This window comes from Manacus candei, unplaced genomic scaffold (assembly GCF_025592945.1).
Source record: "Manacus candei isolate 608988 ecotype Guabito, Panama unplaced genomic scaffold, ASM2559294v1 h1tg000017l, whole genome shotgun sequence".
Taxonomy (NCBI): Eukaryota; Metazoa; Chordata; class Aves; order Passeriformes; family Pipridae; genus Manacus; species Manacus candei.
Window position 1 is genome coordinate 18,461,379 of NW_026138065.1, and position 19,024 is coordinate 18,480,402.

General features: G+C 36.5%; 1 protein-coding gene across 7 annotated transcripts in view; it reads right to left on the bottom strand.

Annotated features, from left to right (window-relative positions):
* The window catches only part of EML4 (EMAP like 4), a 153,644-nt gene that overhangs the window by 11,952 nt on the left and 122,668 nt on the right, over window positions 1–19,024 (bottom strand). For all 7 annotated transcript variants that reach the window (XM_051783131.1, XM_051783127.1, XM_051783126.1 and 4 more), the window contains 11 exons: window positions 18,694–18,763; window positions 17,269–17,379; window positions 14,891–14,986; window positions 13,121–13,255; window positions 12,764–12,899; window positions 10,864–11,015; window positions 9,228–9,353; window positions 8,978–9,109; window positions 8,583–8,650; window positions 2,719–2,807; window positions 1,435–1,532 (listed from right to left, as the gene is read on the bottom strand). In XM_051783131.1, the coding sequence (XP_051639091.1) occupies window positions 1,435–1,532; window positions 2,719–2,807; window positions 8,583–8,650; window positions 8,978–9,109; window positions 9,228–9,353; window positions 10,864–11,015; window positions 12,764–12,899; window positions 13,121–13,255; window positions 14,891–14,986; window positions 17,269–17,379; window positions 18,694–18,763 (1,213 nt within the window). The remainder of the gene's footprint in view (window positions 1–1,434; window positions 1,533–2,718; window positions 2,808–8,582; window positions 8,651–8,977; window positions 9,110–9,227; window positions 9,354–10,863; window positions 11,016–12,763; window positions 12,900–13,120; window positions 13,256–14,890; window positions 14,987–17,268; window positions 17,380–18,693; window positions 18,764–19,024) is intronic.

Here is a 19,024-nt window from a genome sequence, read left to right on the forward strand (position 1 = left end):
AAATCTCCTTTGAAGCCTTAACACTTCTGCCTGAGTGTAACAATGCTCAATTCTCCCACTCTAATTTTTATAAACCCCTTTCCTGCCAAGGCAGAGGGACAGAGGGACATACAGATGATGGTTTAAGTTACAATATGCTCCCTCTTAACACATAATACATACGATATAAGAAATAAATGCTCATGCATCTTCAAAGAGCTCACAGAGACCTTGAAGTACATAGTAAGCTAAATATTATGTATGTTAGGATTAGCCATCTCTGAGATATTTTATATTCTATGGTTAAATAAATAAGCGATGAGGTGAAACGTTGTACTAAGGTGCAGTCAGCCATTGCCATCCCCACTAGCCCCACTGGGGCCCTGGTCTAAGCTCCCTGCAGGCTCAGCCCTTTCCCCATTGCCTGAGCTCCTGCGGAAGGCTGCAGATCCAACTTCTCATCTCACAACCATTGTGGTATGGGGTAACCTCATCATCACCCTGCTCAGGGGCTGCAGCATACCCTGGCTCACCCCACACCACCGTGAGGAGTCCCCAGAACACCCACCAGCCTTCCTGCCCAGCTGCATCCCATGGCAGCGCTGAGCCCACCCTGCCAGCCTGCACACTGCAGGGATGGGGTAAACCCACTGCTGCTGATTGCCCTGGCAGCCCTGTGCCCCCCACGGCAGCTGCACACAGGCTGCTCTGGACCCACATGCTCTAGTAGCATGTGTCACATTTCAAACGTGAACCTGTTCTTATGATGTAATTTGCAAATCCCATTAAGTTTCACGTGTTCTTTTTGTAAATATTTCCACTAACCTAAAGAGATAGCTGAACTTAAGACCAGAATGTTAGATAACCAAACACTTAAGGAAAAAATAGTGTATCTCTTTAGCATTGGGACAACCTCATCTAAGTGTAATGACTAATATAAATGCCACTACTTGTGCTACATTTAGATCTATTTATCCTGGGCCATATCCTTCAATTTCAAGTTTAGTAGTAACAATTACAGCTGAAAACATGTACATTCGCAGTCTCTAAAAGTACATGTTCTAAGGGAATTCCACCACCATATGTTGGTTCAAGGAGTACTTTACCAATAGGGGGAAAATACCCCCAAACAAATGTAATATTTTCCTTGAAAGAGTTTCAGCATACAGGTGCAAGGCATTTCTCCATCTTACTGCTAATTTCCTTTTTCAGAGAAACAGGCAATAGTCTGATAAATTAGTCATATTTGATGTAAAAGTGATCGCTGAACACCAAGAGTTATGGTACCCATTAGACTGAAGTTCCAAATCAATCAAATGCTGAAAAAATCCCTGTCAAACATTTAACCAAAAGGGAAAAGCATCAGTCTGGAAAGGGTTTCATTACTTAACCATCATAGTGTATGTATAACATCAAAATGCAAGAACTGATAATTATATGTGCTCCAAAACTTACATTGCATTTTCCATATCTGCTATACTTTCTTCCATTTTCTGTTACTACATAGAGGTAAATGAAGTTGTCATGGGATCCAACTGCAAGTAAGGTGCCATCTAGAACACAGAATATTTGATATAAATTAATAGAATGTTTGTTTTCTGAATTTTAATTATTTCAGACATCGCTAAGACAACAGTCTCAGTTAACCTACTGCTTATGAATTGTATTGAAGGATTCATAACTGTTTATATTATGCTGTTTTTCAGTCAGTATCTGTTTACTTTTTGGGTATGGTTTTTGGGCAAGTTCATTCATTTCTGCTTTTTTTAGAGTCAGTGTCCAATGGCCAGGATATAAATCCTCAGATTGCACTGGATTTCTGAAAGCTGTTGACAGGAGGCAGATTTGAGTTTTCTGCATCATAAAAATGCAGAACAGTATTTATTCTATGGACACTTCAACTTTGGAGGTGTGGACTGCATATAAATCATCACTAAATAATGTCTAAAGATGTGGGACATTCAAACATTATAAGCAGTTTTCTAATCTACATTGTCTCCATTTAAAAAAAGTACGTGGACAAAAGCTGACATGAATCATGATTGAACACCTCCAGTGTCAATGAATGTCAGTGATTTAAAATAAACTGCTGTGCTTGGCATATGCAGCAGCAGCAGCAGAGGAACATTTTGCTCATTGACATTCCATGTTAGCCAAAAGCAAACAAGAAAAAGATTTACAAGGGTGTTCTTCCATCCTGTTTTAACAGAGAGAGGAGTCAGCCTCTGATGATTTTTCATGTCACGCCTGAAGAGGAGACTCAATACTGGCTTGGACTCCACATAATCCCTTAGCAAATACTTGACAAATAGCTCTGACTGTCAGACAGACATGAGCTTAGTTTTATCGTTTTGCATTAACAAACCCGAAAACCAACTAAGAAGTATATTAAAATATCACTGAAATATTAAGCTTTTTACAGACTTTTCTGTTAACCTGTCAACTATGTAGTTAAGAACTTTTATTTTTTCTTGGAGCAAAGCTAACATTTATTATGACAGCACAGTGTAACATGAAGGAAAGGCTGAGAAAGGCAATGGCAACTTTTGTAGTTACAAAACTCCAAGATGTAGTACATGCAAACAAACTCGTAAGCAAAATACACAGTTATGTATTAAGTATCTGAAACAATTTTTTCAAAGTTGTGTCTTTTCTAGTGACTGGGGATTAGTTTACCATCATTTAACAGAACATATATGTGATTTATTAGAATTATTCTCCATGTACAAGTCTGCCTACCTACTGAGTAGCGCATCACTGAAAGCTGTTCATTGCCATCAGTGTGTATTGAAACCAGATCCCTCGTTTCAGCATCCAAAACAAACCACCTAGAGAGAGGAGAATTCCAATGAGTATCACTTTCACTAAACAAAAAAACAAGGAGAAGAGCAATAATCACTGCCTGCCTTCATGTTCTCAAGCTATCCCCTCAAGGGTAGCACAGCGAACATCTGTTTTTAATGGAACACTTTCCTGGTTCACAAAGCGATACAAGTTTCAGTGAAGAATAGATAAAAGATTCTAAATACAGTTCAGTTTTTCCCCCTCCCCTGACCACTGTAACAATCACCAAAATTTCTACTGGATGATAAACATGCCAAATAGATAACGTGACTGCATCTTATCATCATGAAGGCTCAAGGCTACAGCTGAATTTTATTCTAGTTCTTCCCTATTTTGAAGAGCAACTTTGATACAAAAACCGATCTTTCAATTTTTATGAAGCAAAGTTAAAAAATAAAAATAGAAGTAGTAAGTGAAAGTGGAAAACATTTTCAAACTCATTTTAAACACAAATTATATTCTAATTTGGTATTTTCCTCTCAGTCCTTTCCACTTCTATGAATAATTTTATCAATATAAGAAGGAATTCACTAAAATTTGATGGTTCGTAACCTACCATTTTATTTTTTAATATCTTAATTGGTTGGATGATTTATAACTACGGTAATTAATTGCATTTTTTTATTATTTAGCAGTAACTTTTAACCTATTATTTATTATGCAGTATTATTTACCAGGCACATGCAAAAAGCCCAGAGATGCTTACAAAAACTTGCTGGCACACACACTGAAATGGCCACAGCAAGATGTGCAAGATCAGCAGAACCTGAGCATTTTGCAATGGTTCTCATCCCCACTTAACAGTTAAATAGAGTGAACATTAGCAACAGAGAGACAATGACAATTTAATAAAAATATATATTCATACATGTAGATCATGAAAACAGAAGGTGTCAATATGGCTAAATACCCTGGAGCTGTACTGAGAATTTAATGTCTTTGCTCCCAACTTTTGATTTCACAGCCAGGTTTCTATCCCTAATGGTAAACAGTGAGTTTATACACTGTGGAAACGAGTAAGGCAATTCCACCCTTTGTATCATAGGGAACTCAGTGGAACATTGCTAAATCTAGGATCGTGACAAAGCTGTAAAATAAATTCCAGGAACAATAACACACATTGCTGCTTTCTATGGATGGAGATGAGATTCCAGCTTGTGCTCATCCAGTGTCTGACAGCTAGGCATCTGGAAAGCAGCCTGGTCCCAATGGCTTAGAATCAGCTTGTGTTTAGAGAACCACACGAAAGGAATTAAACAACATACACATAAAGAAACCCCAACCCCATATGCCATGGACTGCTGAATAATCTGTGTGCAAGAGAGATGGAACTAGTGGAAAACAGTTAACATGTTTGCTCTGGAAAGCAGTAGAAAACATGCTGAGTCTCTCTGATGTAATTCTCTAGGATTTTGATATCCAATCTACACTGAAATCTACTGAAGCTTTGCAGGTTCTCTGAACACATTAGGAGTTACAAGTTGTTATTCTGCTATTTAGTTCAAACTATGTCACCCTTTGGCCCTGACAAATGCTTCACTAAAATGTTACCTGGCTGATAACCCTGAGAGGGGTGTGGATATTAAAGAACAAACTAAAATAAATTTAAAAAACAAAACAAAAAAATCCCCAAAACAGCAAAAATCTATTTATCTATCAAGATGACATAGCGTGATACCTGTTTGCTTATCCTGAGCAGCATAGCTGGAGTGCCTGTATTTAAAAACTGATGATCAGCACAGTAACCGCCAAAAGCAGCCTTCTTTCACAAAGCAGATGGGTACCCCCTTCCCACACCCTCCCACAGGTGATTGTGTTGCACAGCAGTTTTGCCAGACAGCCGAGGGAAGGGCTCAGCCACCTTTGTCCCAAAATACATAACCAGGGCAGAGCAGGGAGGCTGCTGCAGCAGGGACATGCCCTGAGACTGGCTGTTAAGTTTTTTCTTTGAGGCCGTCACCTGAATCAGATAATCCTCCCATTAGCATTATGTAAAATGAAAAATACCCAAAGCCTAAAATGCAGCCAGAAAAAATATGCAAACCATCCCTATTTTACTTAAAGCCCAATTGTGTTGTATCAAACACAATGCAAAACATCTGCTACTCTTAAGAGTGCACACTAAACTGCATTTGGCATCTGGAGAAAGCGTTTTGTGACATCAGTCCCTCTCTAAAAATCCTTCTGAACAGGAGATACTGGCAGCAATCCTAGCTGTCCAAGGAAACAGTCAGTGCACTGTGACGATTTTGATAATAATTTAAGAAAGGAAACACTGGTCACATGTAGTACAGCCATTTCTTGATGCTTCCACAGCTGTAATCTATAATCAGAAATGCTCTCTTTAATCTTCCAAGCCCTTCCAATGCCGTGGCAAACACTGCAACCACCAGCATGAAAGTCCATCTCCATGAAATGTGTCTCCAGTCCAGCAGCTACAGCAGTTCATTGGCATGCCACACATACGCCCTTCTTGCAAACAGCCGGGGTCCACCTTGAGACTGTGTTTCAGAAGATCTTCCTTCCCACGAGAAGGTATGCAACATGCAAATGGCAGCTGACCCAGAAAAACTCTTAAGGGCTGGGAAATGCAAAGCTTGGCTTCCAAGTGAAGTTCTGATCCATAGATTGGATGAAATAAATCGATGAATGGTATTCCAGTGCCCTTAGATTGTGTCTCTTTCACTTTTTCTGACTTTAATTGATTCTTCTCCCAATTGTTACTGTTTGTGAGTTCACATGAAAAAGAAAAACTTGAGCAATTTTCATTTGTTTCTTGTTTTCCCATTCCTTTGCTTTAAAAAAATACTAATAACCTATCTAAAAAAAAAAGTCTAAGCTTTTAGGAACAGAAATGCCTTAAACCACTCTCTTTTGGAAAACAAATTCTACCCATGACAGATGTGCATTACTGATAATTCACATCTGTAAATGTAGAATTTTTCTGATTAAATCACCAGGGAAAGAGTATTCCTAAGTAGCAACATATTTTTGCACTTACACCTGCAATTCCCATGTTTAGTTAATACTGAATGCTGAACTTGCCAGACATTAATCAGAGTGCACAAACCAACCCACCTTACAAGGTTCCCTCGGATATTTAGGCTTCTTCACCTTAATACAACAATAGATGCTGAACTATATAAATCTCGGTAGCTCTACTGCCTGATTCACTTCCCTGTGGCTCTGGCTTACAACACCCTTCCAGCCTTCACTTTTCTTAATAATGTTAGCAGTTTTGTAAGACTCTTGTTAAGTCTTTTTTTCTGCAGTGCCTTTGAATACTCATGCTTAGCACTCAAGATATGCTACATGATTAGTCACATAGCAGCATGGCAAAAGGATCTGCATAGTGCCTTGAAGAACCCACTAACCCACTTCTGTGGTAGGATTTCTACCAGGATAGCTGTCCCTTTTTAGTTTTCCAGCTGTGCCTTTTCAGCAAACAGCAGGATCCACAAAAAGTATTAGTTCTCTCCAAACCAGGCTTACTTCCAAACTACCGATGATCAGGCACACAGCAGGTATTTAAAGAAGTGGTAACAAAACCTGCAGTAGACCATTTGCAGACAGCCCAAAAAGGGAAGTGATACCAAAACACTCATTATGGGAAGTGATACATGAAATACACACCAAAAGCATGACGCTTGGCCTAATAAAAAACACAGCACTGAAACAACAGACAAGAACGGGAAGAGACACAGCAAATCCAGTTTTCTTTAGATGTTACAATTTCAGCCACCAAATCCAACTTTCTTAGCGCTCCATTCCCTGCCCCTGTCTTACTGACCTCTGTACTGGAAGCTGAGCAGCACTAGAAGGTAGTAGACACATCCAAGGTTTGGTTTTATTGAGTTCTAAACACATTACACTAATTTAATATTTGCTTTAAGATTTTTGGGCTGTGAATCAAATTATTAAATTATTTGTTATGGGTTTGAGGTTATTTTCTCCTATGTTAATCGAGATATATCAGGCTGCTCTCATTCCTTGGGAAATAACTCCCTTGGACCAGATTATCTGGCACATAAAGCACTACACAATCCTGCTGGTTAGGCAGTAATTTTAAAACTGTTTTGTTTATCTTGACTCACAACTCCACTTATTTCTCATCCACTTATACACTTACCAGGTCTCATTTCAATGCAGTTTCATTTGTGTATCTCAAACCTATCATTGAATCATGCAATTTCAGAACACACTAAAATAATAATGGTGAAAATATAACTGCTTAGTTCCAAGAAGAACAGGGTAAAAAAATGCCAAAAAAACCCCAAGGCCATCATCATAAACTTCTTGAACCCAGTATAAACTGGATGCCTCAAGTAAATTAAAAATAAGAATTTCAACTGAAACGTGCTGAACCTATAAAGTAACATTAAATGCTCTGGGAGAGGGAAAAAAAAGTCAACCAAAAGTAAACAACACACTGAATGCTTTGGCCATGCAATGCCTCAGTTGTGCTTGATCTAAGTTCAAAAATGTCTAATAACTCTGAAGAAACATAAACTGAACTTCTTTCACCTCTTCCCTGTTTCAAGTACTATTAGGCCTGAATGTCCTGCTCTGTTTAATGAAGACAGAAACATTTATTCAATTTAATTTTTATGATTATAAGAGATGAATAATTGGAAACGTACTACGTGGTAATCAAATACACAAGAGCTCAGCAAGGTTTTTCTTAGGAAGGTAAGCTTGGTTTTCTAGCCTGATGCTATAACCTAATGAATTTAGTGCAGACTGCATCTTCACCTTGGAGAAGAAAACTTCCTAAAAATATTTAACATTTCATTTTTCCTGGAAAGTTTAAGGGTGTTGCACATGCTCAGCAGTTTCGAAAAAACCAATCTTCAAATGGTTTCTAGGCATGAGGCTAGGTATAAAAAAACTTTCTAGTGAGTGAATTAAACAAACAAACAAAAAAATTAACAAAAAAAAAATCCCTATTTTCTTACATGCACAAGGTATTATTTTATCATCAAGTTATCAACCATGAGGTATAACTGAAAAACAGAATAAAATGCTAGTAGATTTAAAATCTGCTCCTCTCACCTTTCTAATGCTATGAATATCCTGTTTTTTTCTTTTAAGTGGTACATTGGTACTCCTTTCTTGGGAGATAATACCAAGCCAGAGTTTGACTATGAAATAAAATACACATTTTTCACCACTGCAAGAAGCCTGAGTTAAAAAGATTCAGCTTGTGCTTTTACAGATTTCAAATATACAACAATTTGTGTATTTCAGGAAGAACTTCACTGCAGCAATGTGCCATTTTGAACTCTGTCTTACACAAAAGTCAAAATACTAGCCTGTTTACTTGCCTCTCCACCTCAATTTAAAATGTTGCAAGTGTGTTTGATCTGGGAAAGAGAAAGATCTCTACTGTACCTGTCTTACAAACTAATGTAACATGCACGTATTATTAAAATATTTGATACTTGGTAAAGACAATAAGGAGTGTTCATGGAAACCCCTGCAAAAAAGAAAATAGTTAAAGAAATAAAAAAAAATCAAGACATGGGCTTTTGTGAAGGAGTTGTTAAAAAAAAACAACAACCTAACAACAATCAAATAATTCTTCTGCCTGCATCTAACATATATATAAGATGGTCTGCCCCCTTCCACCAAGCTTTTTAGGCTCCATAACCTCAAGCAATAAAAAATAAAAAGGAAATTACCTCCAACTATAATATGCATCATATTAAACCATGTCCTTCAAACTTTCAATCATCACAACTCAGTTGAAAGGTGTTTACCTGCCCGAGTGTGTTCCTATCGCGACCACTGCTCCACTGGGATGGAAATCAGCACAGTGCCCCGGTTCCTGAACAGAGAGGGACAGACACCATATTCACCCATCCGCCTCCTGAGGGTCAAACACCTCTCCTTATACCAAAGCTATCCTAAAAATCTGAGGTGAACTGACACAGGAAAAACTAATCAGTCAGCAGCATGCTAATCCTCAGACAGTTTTTCTTTTAATGTATCAGTGACATGCACTACAAGACAACCTTGAAAGTAAAAAAAACTAAATTTCTGTGTAAAAAAATATTTCTGCTTGGATATTAGGACAGAACTGGTCAAAATATGAAATGAACACTGCTTTTTCCTATTTTCCAGCTTTATATTTAACATTAAAGGGTTAACATACATCTAGCAGCCTGGTCCATTCCAGTGTGTGGTCCACAGAGCTCCACATACAAACTTGCCTATCTTGGGCACATGTTAAAAATAAGTCTTTGAAAGGATGAGATGCCAGTCCCCAGAGTTCATCTGTATGTCCCTAGAAAGAAATCACATATGATTTAACTGTTAATAAAATGAAGATTCTTAAAACAACACACCATCAGGGAAAACCTTTACATTTTTGGGTTATAGTTTAAAAACACAGTTGTGCTCACCTGCACCTCTACTACGAAACCATCGTTAAATGTTCCCCGCAAAACAAAGTTTCGTGAAGTGCCCACTAAAAATTGATCTGCTTTTCCTTCTGCTACTGCTCTGATTGTTCCATACTGATCAGGAACCTAGGAAAAGAAACATCTGTAAAACCACATCACGCATCTTGACAAGCACTCATTTTTGAAGGCCACAAATAGTGCACAATGACAGCACCATAAGTGGAGTTCTCCCAGTAAAAAGGAACAATCTAATCATGTAAAATCTAGATCAGGACCTGACCTGAAACCTACCTCATCTATCTGTTCAGTACAGGCATACAAGATGATCAGGCTCCATGACAATCACAGTTATGCCATTTTAATAAGTCTCAGTAGAAAAAATTACAAACTAAATTACACAGCTTTAAAGTGTCAAATACACTAAACAAATGCACTCCACAACCTCACAACTCATCTTATAAGGAAAGGAATAATACACAGTTACTATTTACTTTCCAAAACACATTTTGAAAAACAAGAAAAATCTTGTAGCACACAGTAAATGCTTCCTGGTTTTCTTAATGCTTCCTGATTAGCCTTAAGTAAATGTTCATGTGCCTTATGTCAGCAATGACTCTGAATTTTAATGACTTTGTTTATTGCAGGCTTGAATTCTAATACATTTTTTTATTTTACAGTGTGCAATTGTTTGGTTTTTTAAATGATTTATCTTAGAAAATACACTAATATTAGCCACACAAGATAGAAAAATCAATCTGTCAGGATTCTGGTAAAATAAAAAGTAGCTTTAACGTAACATTATTAACAAAAAGAAAACAAAGAGATTGATGTGAATAGAGTATGTTACTTAAGCCTAAGAATTGTATATGATAGTCAATGCTTTCTTTCATCCATGTTTTCTAAACATTAGATTCAATATTAGATTAGTCAATATTAGATTCAAGGCAGTAACAAACTCTAGATCAAACTTACATAAGTGTTAAGAAAAAAAAATGCTGCTATAAATGGACATTAGGTAAGAGGAGTAAACCATTGGCTGAAGAACTGTTTAAGAAGAATGCATTATTTCAAAATCAGGGAAAAACAAAAAGTATTTCAAAATCCAAAATATGCAATTTTTTCCAGTTCAACCCCTTTGACCTAGTGCTGCCATATAGGTAAATCACAAAGAAAATATGTATTCACTAAACACCTATTTTAGGTTAAATTCAAAGTAAGTTCCTCATCATAGCTTATTAATCATTAATTATTACAGAATACCAATATGCATCCTACCATCTATTTACCTTACATCAAACGTTCTATTAAGACCCTCAAATGCTGGTAAACATTGTCTTTCTCCAGACAGGTAACTTAACAAAAACACAGGCGATACTAAGGAATATCCTCAAACATCCCCTCAAATAGGATGAATAAAAAAACCTAAGGAAGGTTTTGGAGGAAAGAAAACCCTTAAAGTTTCTGTTCAACTTAGGCACGGAAGAACTGAAGCCCCTATAAATTTAAGCCCCTCTATAATAAAACATTGTCATCCACTTAAAAAACAGCAACCAGAAGGTATTCTGTCACCCTCCAGGGTGTGGGGAAGGCTGTCTTGCTAGCCAAGGCAAATTCCTTGTCACTCTCGCCTTCTTACCTCAATTTCCCTTTCAGGATTCAAATCATGATCCCACAGGATGATCTTTCGGTCTTTCCCACCTCCAGTTAGCAGCATCCCATTCCTCATTTGACAAAGTGTGAACACACTGCCATCGTGCGCTTTGATTTGTCTGCTTATCTGATATACTCCTACATGCACAAAAAGAAAATAATAACTTTGTCACCTGGGGCTTACAAGAAGCTTTGCCTTTTGGCAGAAGAATCAAATAAGTGTGCAATAAATAATTACATTTGGATTGTCAGGCTCTTAGTATTGCATTAGTATTGCAAACACAAGGTGGTAGTGTTTTCTTACAGGATAAAAAGATAAAACAAAGGGCCTGCATTTCTGAAGAGAAACTTTTTTGACATTGATTGTCCTACAAACTGTGAAGGTAAGAACAGCAATTTGCAAAATGCTTTCATTTCTCTGCTATCCAAGGGAACATAGTTTTTTCAGATGCACGAGAAACTGTGTTTTAGAATCAAAAAATCTCTAGCAAGTCATTATTATAAAAGAAGTAAAATTATTTTAATAAAGAAACTCAAAGACTTGTTGTCTACAGTCTTTTGGGAATAAAAAGCAAATTACTTATAGCAAAGTTTCTGGGATACACGAACCTAGTATCTACTGCTGGATGTTGCCACACTTAAGAACAGCACAAGCAGTATTTGGCAACTATCAAGACAGCAGTTTATGCTAAGGAAAACACATGGAAGAATGAGAGATGAGAAAATTAAACAACAAGGGTAGCAAAACAAGCCCTTTGCATCCTAATTTGAAAGTGTATTTAAAAAACCAAACCAAACAAGACTCTGGTGCTGCATATTTTTAAATAGCAATCACAGAAGAGTCTAAAACATTACCCAACTAAACATGAGCTTAACTTTGCTGATTCTGCCTGTGGCTCAAATCAGTGTGCTCTCACACTGTGAAAAAGAGTATGAGATCAAGTCCTTGTGACCAATCTAATGTGATAAAGCAACAAAAAAATCCAATAGTTAGTTAGCCTTTGTAAATAAATGTTCTATTTGACAACTTTTAAGATTATACTGGAAAAAAATTATTTTTGCCCAAGAAATTAAAAATTAAACATCAGATAACTTGTTAAATTACTTTTCCACTGCAGTTAGCTTAAAAGACAAAAACCTACAAAAAAAAGAAAAAAACCTACAAAAACAGACTTACCGTTAAAAATTTACTTTTTACTTGAACGTTTTCCTGGCACACCAATTTAAACCAGAGTGTTTGAAATAGGTGCCAAGTAAAATAAATTATCACTGAATTTATGAGTTACCTTAGGGCTCAACTGTGCCAGGTCTGCATATGTTTGGTAACAAATCATTTCCCTTTCTTTTTCACAAAAGCTTTGCCCTAAAATTTCAAATAAAATGTGTTGTTGGTTTTTTTTTAAAGCATATTTTACTAGTAAGACTTGAGTGTCTGCTAAACCAGAAACTGTTATTCATGTAACTGGTACAACTAAGCAGTGTAATTTTTCTTCACATCCAAGTCCTATTAATGTCAGCTTCACCACTTAACGGTATTCCTCTGAGACTAAGCATGGTACAACATAAACCTTTAGGGGCAAAGGTAGCCTCCAGAATCCTCAAACTGATCCCACAGCCTTTTTCAAATCACAGGATGAAAGGAAAGCTGATTAACCACATTTTTTAATGCAAAATGTTTAGATAAAATAGTTTTCATTTATTTGAAGCACAGTCTCATTAATTATTGAGAAACTCTAGACTGCTCTTAAATCAGCAAATTCATAAGACTTGCAGGAGTTAATACCACCTGTCATTTACAGGAAGTGAATGCTCTTAGTCAGGCCTGTTTCCCTATTCCTTTTTTTCTACAGACTACCTAAAATCTGTGATTAACACATGTATCCTACCTTTAGGTCCTTTTCCTGGAGTAGCTTCTACAGTAGTTTTGCTCCATATAAGTATTATGCCACCTGAGTCTCCAGTGAGCACATCACCATTTCCCAAGAAAGCCAAACACTGAACAAATTTGGGTTTTTCATATTTCTGAAACAAAATAAGCAAGACAGAGGGATAATTTCTTGTAGTTGTTACATAATTTGTATATTGTACCCACACACTTACACCCTGCATACATGTTAGCAGAATTAAGTCTTCTTTGTTTGTTTACCTCTCTGCTCAAACAGTACATGGTAACAACAAAGCAAACATATAGAAAACATGATTTCCACTGATTCAAAACTGTTGTGGTATCAAGACATTATTACCCCAAATATTCCTTGCTTCCTTGATAATGAATTGCCACTCCAGGTCCAGAAAAATATATGAGACTTTCCACATGTTATTATGGTATTTGCATCAGTTGGATGGAATTCTATAGCAAGAACAACTTCATTTGTAGTCTGAAATAATAACAGAAAAATATTTATTCAGATTGGACATTAACTACTAGAAACACATGTAAACACCTTTATTAAACTTCAGTATACAAGGCAGGTTTTTACATTCCCTTTCAAATCACAGAAGCTTCTGCTCTCTGGAATAGCTAAGACTTCCTGCCAAGGAAAATGAATAATATATAAAAGGCAAGATTTTTGGATTGAAAACCCTACTTAATTTTTACACAGACTGGTTTGCTATTCTGGATAACAAAGCTGCAACAGAGCAAGTAAGACAACGATAACATAGTAGGAATATATCCATCATTCTCTTTTTGAAATGCTATAAAAACTCATTAGGGTTCTTTCTTTTTCTCCTTTCTTCCTCATGAAAAAGAAGAGAAACCTGCATAATTCAAAACTCTGAAACATAGGGTCCCACCTTTGTATTTTTACTGGTTGCATATACTGTTACTGAATTACTAACATCATAGAGTATTTCATCCTTTACCAACAGATTTTACAAACATAACAAACTGACTGGTCATTTACTTAACTTCTAATGGATATTCAACTTAACTGTCTTTGAAGACAAATCTCCTGGAGGCGATGATTACAAACCACTAAACTAAATGCATCAATGCATTTGTTTCTACCAGATTTTGAAACAGGTTGCCCAGAGAGGTTGTTGAGTCTCCTTCTCTGGAGATACTGAAAACCCATCTGGACAGAATCCTGTGCAACCTGCTCTAGGTGAATCCGTTTTAATTAATTTTGAAACACCAAGGCGCTCCCTTGGAGAGTAAAATTAGTCAAAACAGAACACCAGTAAATGGGAAATACAAGGCACATGTGAAATAGTTTCACCCAAAATATCAGCAAAGACATGAAAACATTGGCATAGAATTAAAACTTACAGAATGGAATACAATTAATATTGGTCAACATAATCTAAAGAAAATGTGTCAAACCAACCTGATTTTGTTATCTGAAATGGCAAGCTTGTAACGATATAGACATATATGCCTGTAGAGCATGTGTAAAAAAAATTTAAAAATACTCTGGTTCACATTCGTGTAGTATTTCCTTGCTTGATACTGCATAACACCAAGGATTGAGTGTTCCCAGTGAAATCAACTTTACATGAACACTGAGCACAACACCTCGGAACCCACCTGATTGGTCTGAAATTTAGAAAGGTTAAAAAAGAAACTGGAAAGCAGACAAGATGGCAATCTACTTAGGACTTCAAATGAGAAGACACATATGTGCTGAGAATCAAGGAACAGAATTTGATTCAGAAAAAATGAAATAAGGAATGTCTAAAAGTATCTTATTTTTTTTAACAACTACAGGCTGAATCATTACTTCACTTTCCTAAAATTCCCAGGATCTACTTTTTTTAAACTGAGAAAATATCAGATAATTGTTTTATTTGAATTAGCTCTTAAGGATGAACAAAATGAAATCAAAAACCTTTCAATATGCAAACCCCTTCCATTACACAAGTTAAAAATCCATTTCTCTGGTACCCTTACACAAGCCAGCATTATTATACAGTTGCAGTTTCTGACTAACATCAGAAGAGTCTCACAAACTGTTGTATTTATGGGAATAAAACCACCTGTATTTCAGAATATTAATTTGTTAAAAAATTACCTTTATTTCTGCTATTTTTGATTTCCTCTGCCAATCCCACACAGTAAGCATATGCTCATTAGAGTCATCAATTACACACAAATGAGTACCAGAATCCTAAAGGAAAAAGAAAAAAAAAAAAAGAAGTTGATAAAGTAATATCATACTCCATTTAGCAACAGGGCAGGGCAGAAGCATTTTAAAAAATCACAAATGTAAATTAGCCAAGTCCTTTTAAAATAATTACAAGCTCAAATAATATTCTAGGAAAGCTTTTAAAGTATCTTATCAAGTCTTCCTTTTTTTTTTTCTTTTATGTCACTGTTTGGTTGATTTTTTTGTGTTCTTGTTTGCAATTTCATGCTAGCAGCAAAAAGGTTTCTTCCTTTATCTAATCTGTAAATATTTTGTTTTTTCTCAGGTCTTAAAGGACAGACACACAACCTCCACTTGTGTTTTTTTCTTAAATGCCACCAGCATATGCACACAACTTTACATTATCAAATTTTGTAAGCACATCTTGTTTTCTTCTCATGGTGTGTAAAGCACAAGCAGTTTCATCATGTAGCTGGTAAAACTGCAGCAAAGGTAACACTTTCTGAATAAAACAATGCTTACAGAGCAGGAAAAGCAGCACCTACAGTATTAAATATTACAACAAAATGGTAAATATGGCTACATATAATTAAAAGAACAGACAGAGAACCTAAGAACAAAATATACTTATTCCCAGCAACACATACTTGCACAAACCAGTTGTTTTCAAAGACATTTGTAGAAAGATTTGGAGACTTTGATTATTTTAAAGTTGATTCTTGCAGTTCAACTGTGTTCTCTAACAAATCATGAAAATAGAGGTGGCTGAAATTATTATTCCCAAACACTATTATGAGTATTAGCACGCAAATATATTATGTGAATTATCAACTGGAAAGAACCCTGAAGACAGCAATGGAGATACACACAGTTTTTGTGGGGGTTAATGAATTATGTGGTAAAAACACAGTTCTAGATACTGCACGTGAACTGTGTCAATACAGTGAGGAACCACAGGAGACTGTAACAAGGTATCAAAATTAGTTTCAGCTGCAAAAGAGAACTAATAAAAAACTAGAATCTAATCCTCAACAATTCCTTGAGGTTTTTTTGTTTGTTTTGTTTTTGAAGTGATGGAATACATTCTCATTCACCTTGAGAAAACCCCTTATCAAAGTTTATAAATTTTATTGGTTTGTTAGAGTGACAGGAATGACAGTACTCCTTTCATATTCTATTTTATTTATGCTACCCTCTGTCTAAAAAAATAAAAGTCTTATTCACGGAAACACAAAACCTACTATAACTAACCTAGCAACACTTCAATGTGAAGTGAAACTGCAGCAAGAGAGCATGAGAATTTCTTTTCAACAGGTCACCCAGAGGCACTGTTGAGTGTCCATTCTTGGAGATACCCAGAACTCAGCTGGACCACAGCCCTGAGCAGTCTGCTCTGACTGAACCTGCTGTGAGCAGGACAGTGGATGAGGTGATCTGCAGACAACCCTTCCCACCTCAGCTGTCCTGTCAGTCTCTTACTCTATTAGCAAAATACTGTAAGACACTTCTGCATTTTTTATTTTTTACATACATTAATTCTTCTTGCTGGAATGAAAGAATCCAGCCCAGGTTTTCAGGTCTGATACGTCTCAGTGTTTTGGTGAAAATACAATGGCAGCTTAAAGATTAAAATATGCACATATTTTACAAAAAAACCCAACTCATTGGCAATTTTGAAATGAGAACTTTCTCAATGCCAAGTAGTGCATCTCCATGTGCTACTGATTTTTCTGATAAATTCTGTGGGCCCAGTAAGAAAGACCTCTATTTTTTTTTCTATGTAAAAGTAGAGGCAAAAAGTGAACAAGCTATTCCTTGGAGAAAAAACAGTACAAGATAACATAAGGGTTCTTTTCTAAATTTCCTGTTGGTGGACAAAAACCTACTCCAGCTGTGTAAGCAGAAGAGTTAACCCTCCTATCACAATTGACTAAAATTTGTCTTCACAAACCTCACTACCAAAGTTGTTTTTAACATCAAAACAAAAAAGAACCAAGTCCCTCAGAAACAGAACCAAACCACTAAACCCAGTACAGAATTCAATTTCTGGTTCAGGTGTTTCTTGCCTGCTATTTATTTACTATGCTAGTTTGTTACCACAATTTTACATATGCCATTTCCTGTTTTTCCAGCTCGTTTGCTGTCAGCTAGTTTTATCAAGTATACATAAACTTTACTGACACACTTTCAAATACCAAAAGAGTTCAGCTAGACAACCACACGCAAAATCTCCAGAGATTTCCTTCCCATTTACAAGGACTGCATAAATTATTTAACACAGCGAGTCACTGCACCCATCTTACCGCTTTTGAAAAATCCAAACAGCCCACTCCACGCTCGAAAGTCCCAAGGCCGATAACCTGCAGTGTCACCAGGCTCACCGAGTCCCATACTCTAACATGGGGCTGCAGAGGCTGCGTGAAAAAGCAAGGGGACAAACAGCGTCATCAACAGTGAAAGCATCAGATGCCAGGGTCAGGTTTTGTTAATCAAATGCCACCTGAATTACAAACTGCAGACCAAAATGCAGGATGACCTGAGCTAATGATGCTGCTGGATGCTATCTTTGAAGTCAAAAGGGGAGAGTCAAGACAATGTTGCTCCCTGTGTCTGGGCTATAAACAAGGCAGCGCTGCCGTAACTATCGTGGCATTTGGTAGTTGTGAACATACTTCAACCAATTTAAGTTAATTGAACAAATAACAGAAGAGTCATCTTGCATTTCAGACCCCAGACCTAGCAATATTATGCAACAACTGAAAATAATGATCAAACCTTTGCTTTTATATAGAAAATAGGAAAAAAAGAAAATAAATGAAACAAACCCTAGTGCACCAAGTTCCCTAACCATCACCAACCACTCAATGAAAATGTCCATGGTTATATTTCATAGAACTACTATCCCAAACCAGCTTAGCCTCAGAAATGTGAAACAATCACAAATGAAGTGGGAATAAAGTTGGCTTAAGGACAGTATTCACCATAGAAAGTGACAATAAATCATTGTGCTGATGGAAAAGCAATCAGCTCTAACAAGAGTCAAAAAATGCTCAGTGGAAATCATAACATCACATATACAAAAAGTCTCACATGAATTTCTTACAAAATCTAAGAAATTAAGTTGAACATCTGAAAAAAAGTTATATTTAATATGCTTCTATACGTTGTAGCATCTGTCTGTTTTTTCCTCTAACTTCATGAAAATAATCCAATTAAATTCTGACAGAGTATGCCAAGAGTCAGAGATAAGAGCACTTAAATGCACCTTATCTCAAATGAGCGAGTTTATAGGATAGCTTGGCACACCTTCCACGAATTCTCAAAGTTGGTTTCCTCTTTCATGAATGCTTAGGAGTATACTGACCCACAGAACTCGGGACTTGTTCTCCTCTGGGAGAAGACTTATTGAAAGTAATGTGACAGAAATGATGTGGTCTTATGAATCAATTATAAGCTTCACATTTTCTTGCAGAATTAAAATTGCATTTCCTATGTCATAGATAATGGACTTTATGAGCTTCTGCTCTTTTTGCTATATGGTTGAGTGCTTCATTGTTACTGTCTTTTGCTAGAGGTACAGGTTGTTACCTGAGAAATGTCAAAGTATCTCAGTAAACACAGTATACAAAATAAACTGCAAACAGAAGGTAATGATTAAAAAAAAACTCAAACCACTTTTTCCTGATTTTCAAAACAAGATACTACTGCTCAACAGCTCTATTACTTACCCTTCCATCTTTATCCACTCCAGCTAACTGTCCTGTTGCAATTCTAATTTTGTCTGGATGAACTGCAAGACTAAGACAGACAGAAATATGACTTGCTTTTGCTGTCATAGGTCTTCAAAACTGAGAGGTTTTTTGTAAATTTTTGTTTCTTTGTTTCTCAACAGAAGCCCATGAAGACACTTATGATCCTAAATCCCACTTTTAACAAGACAGCTTGAATGTTTTTTGTCAGACTATGTCATTACACGCTGTATTGATGGGTTGATCAGGCTCTTGCAATGTTTGCTGGCACACAACTAGGAGTGCCAGAAGAGCCACCTCCACGTGTGCT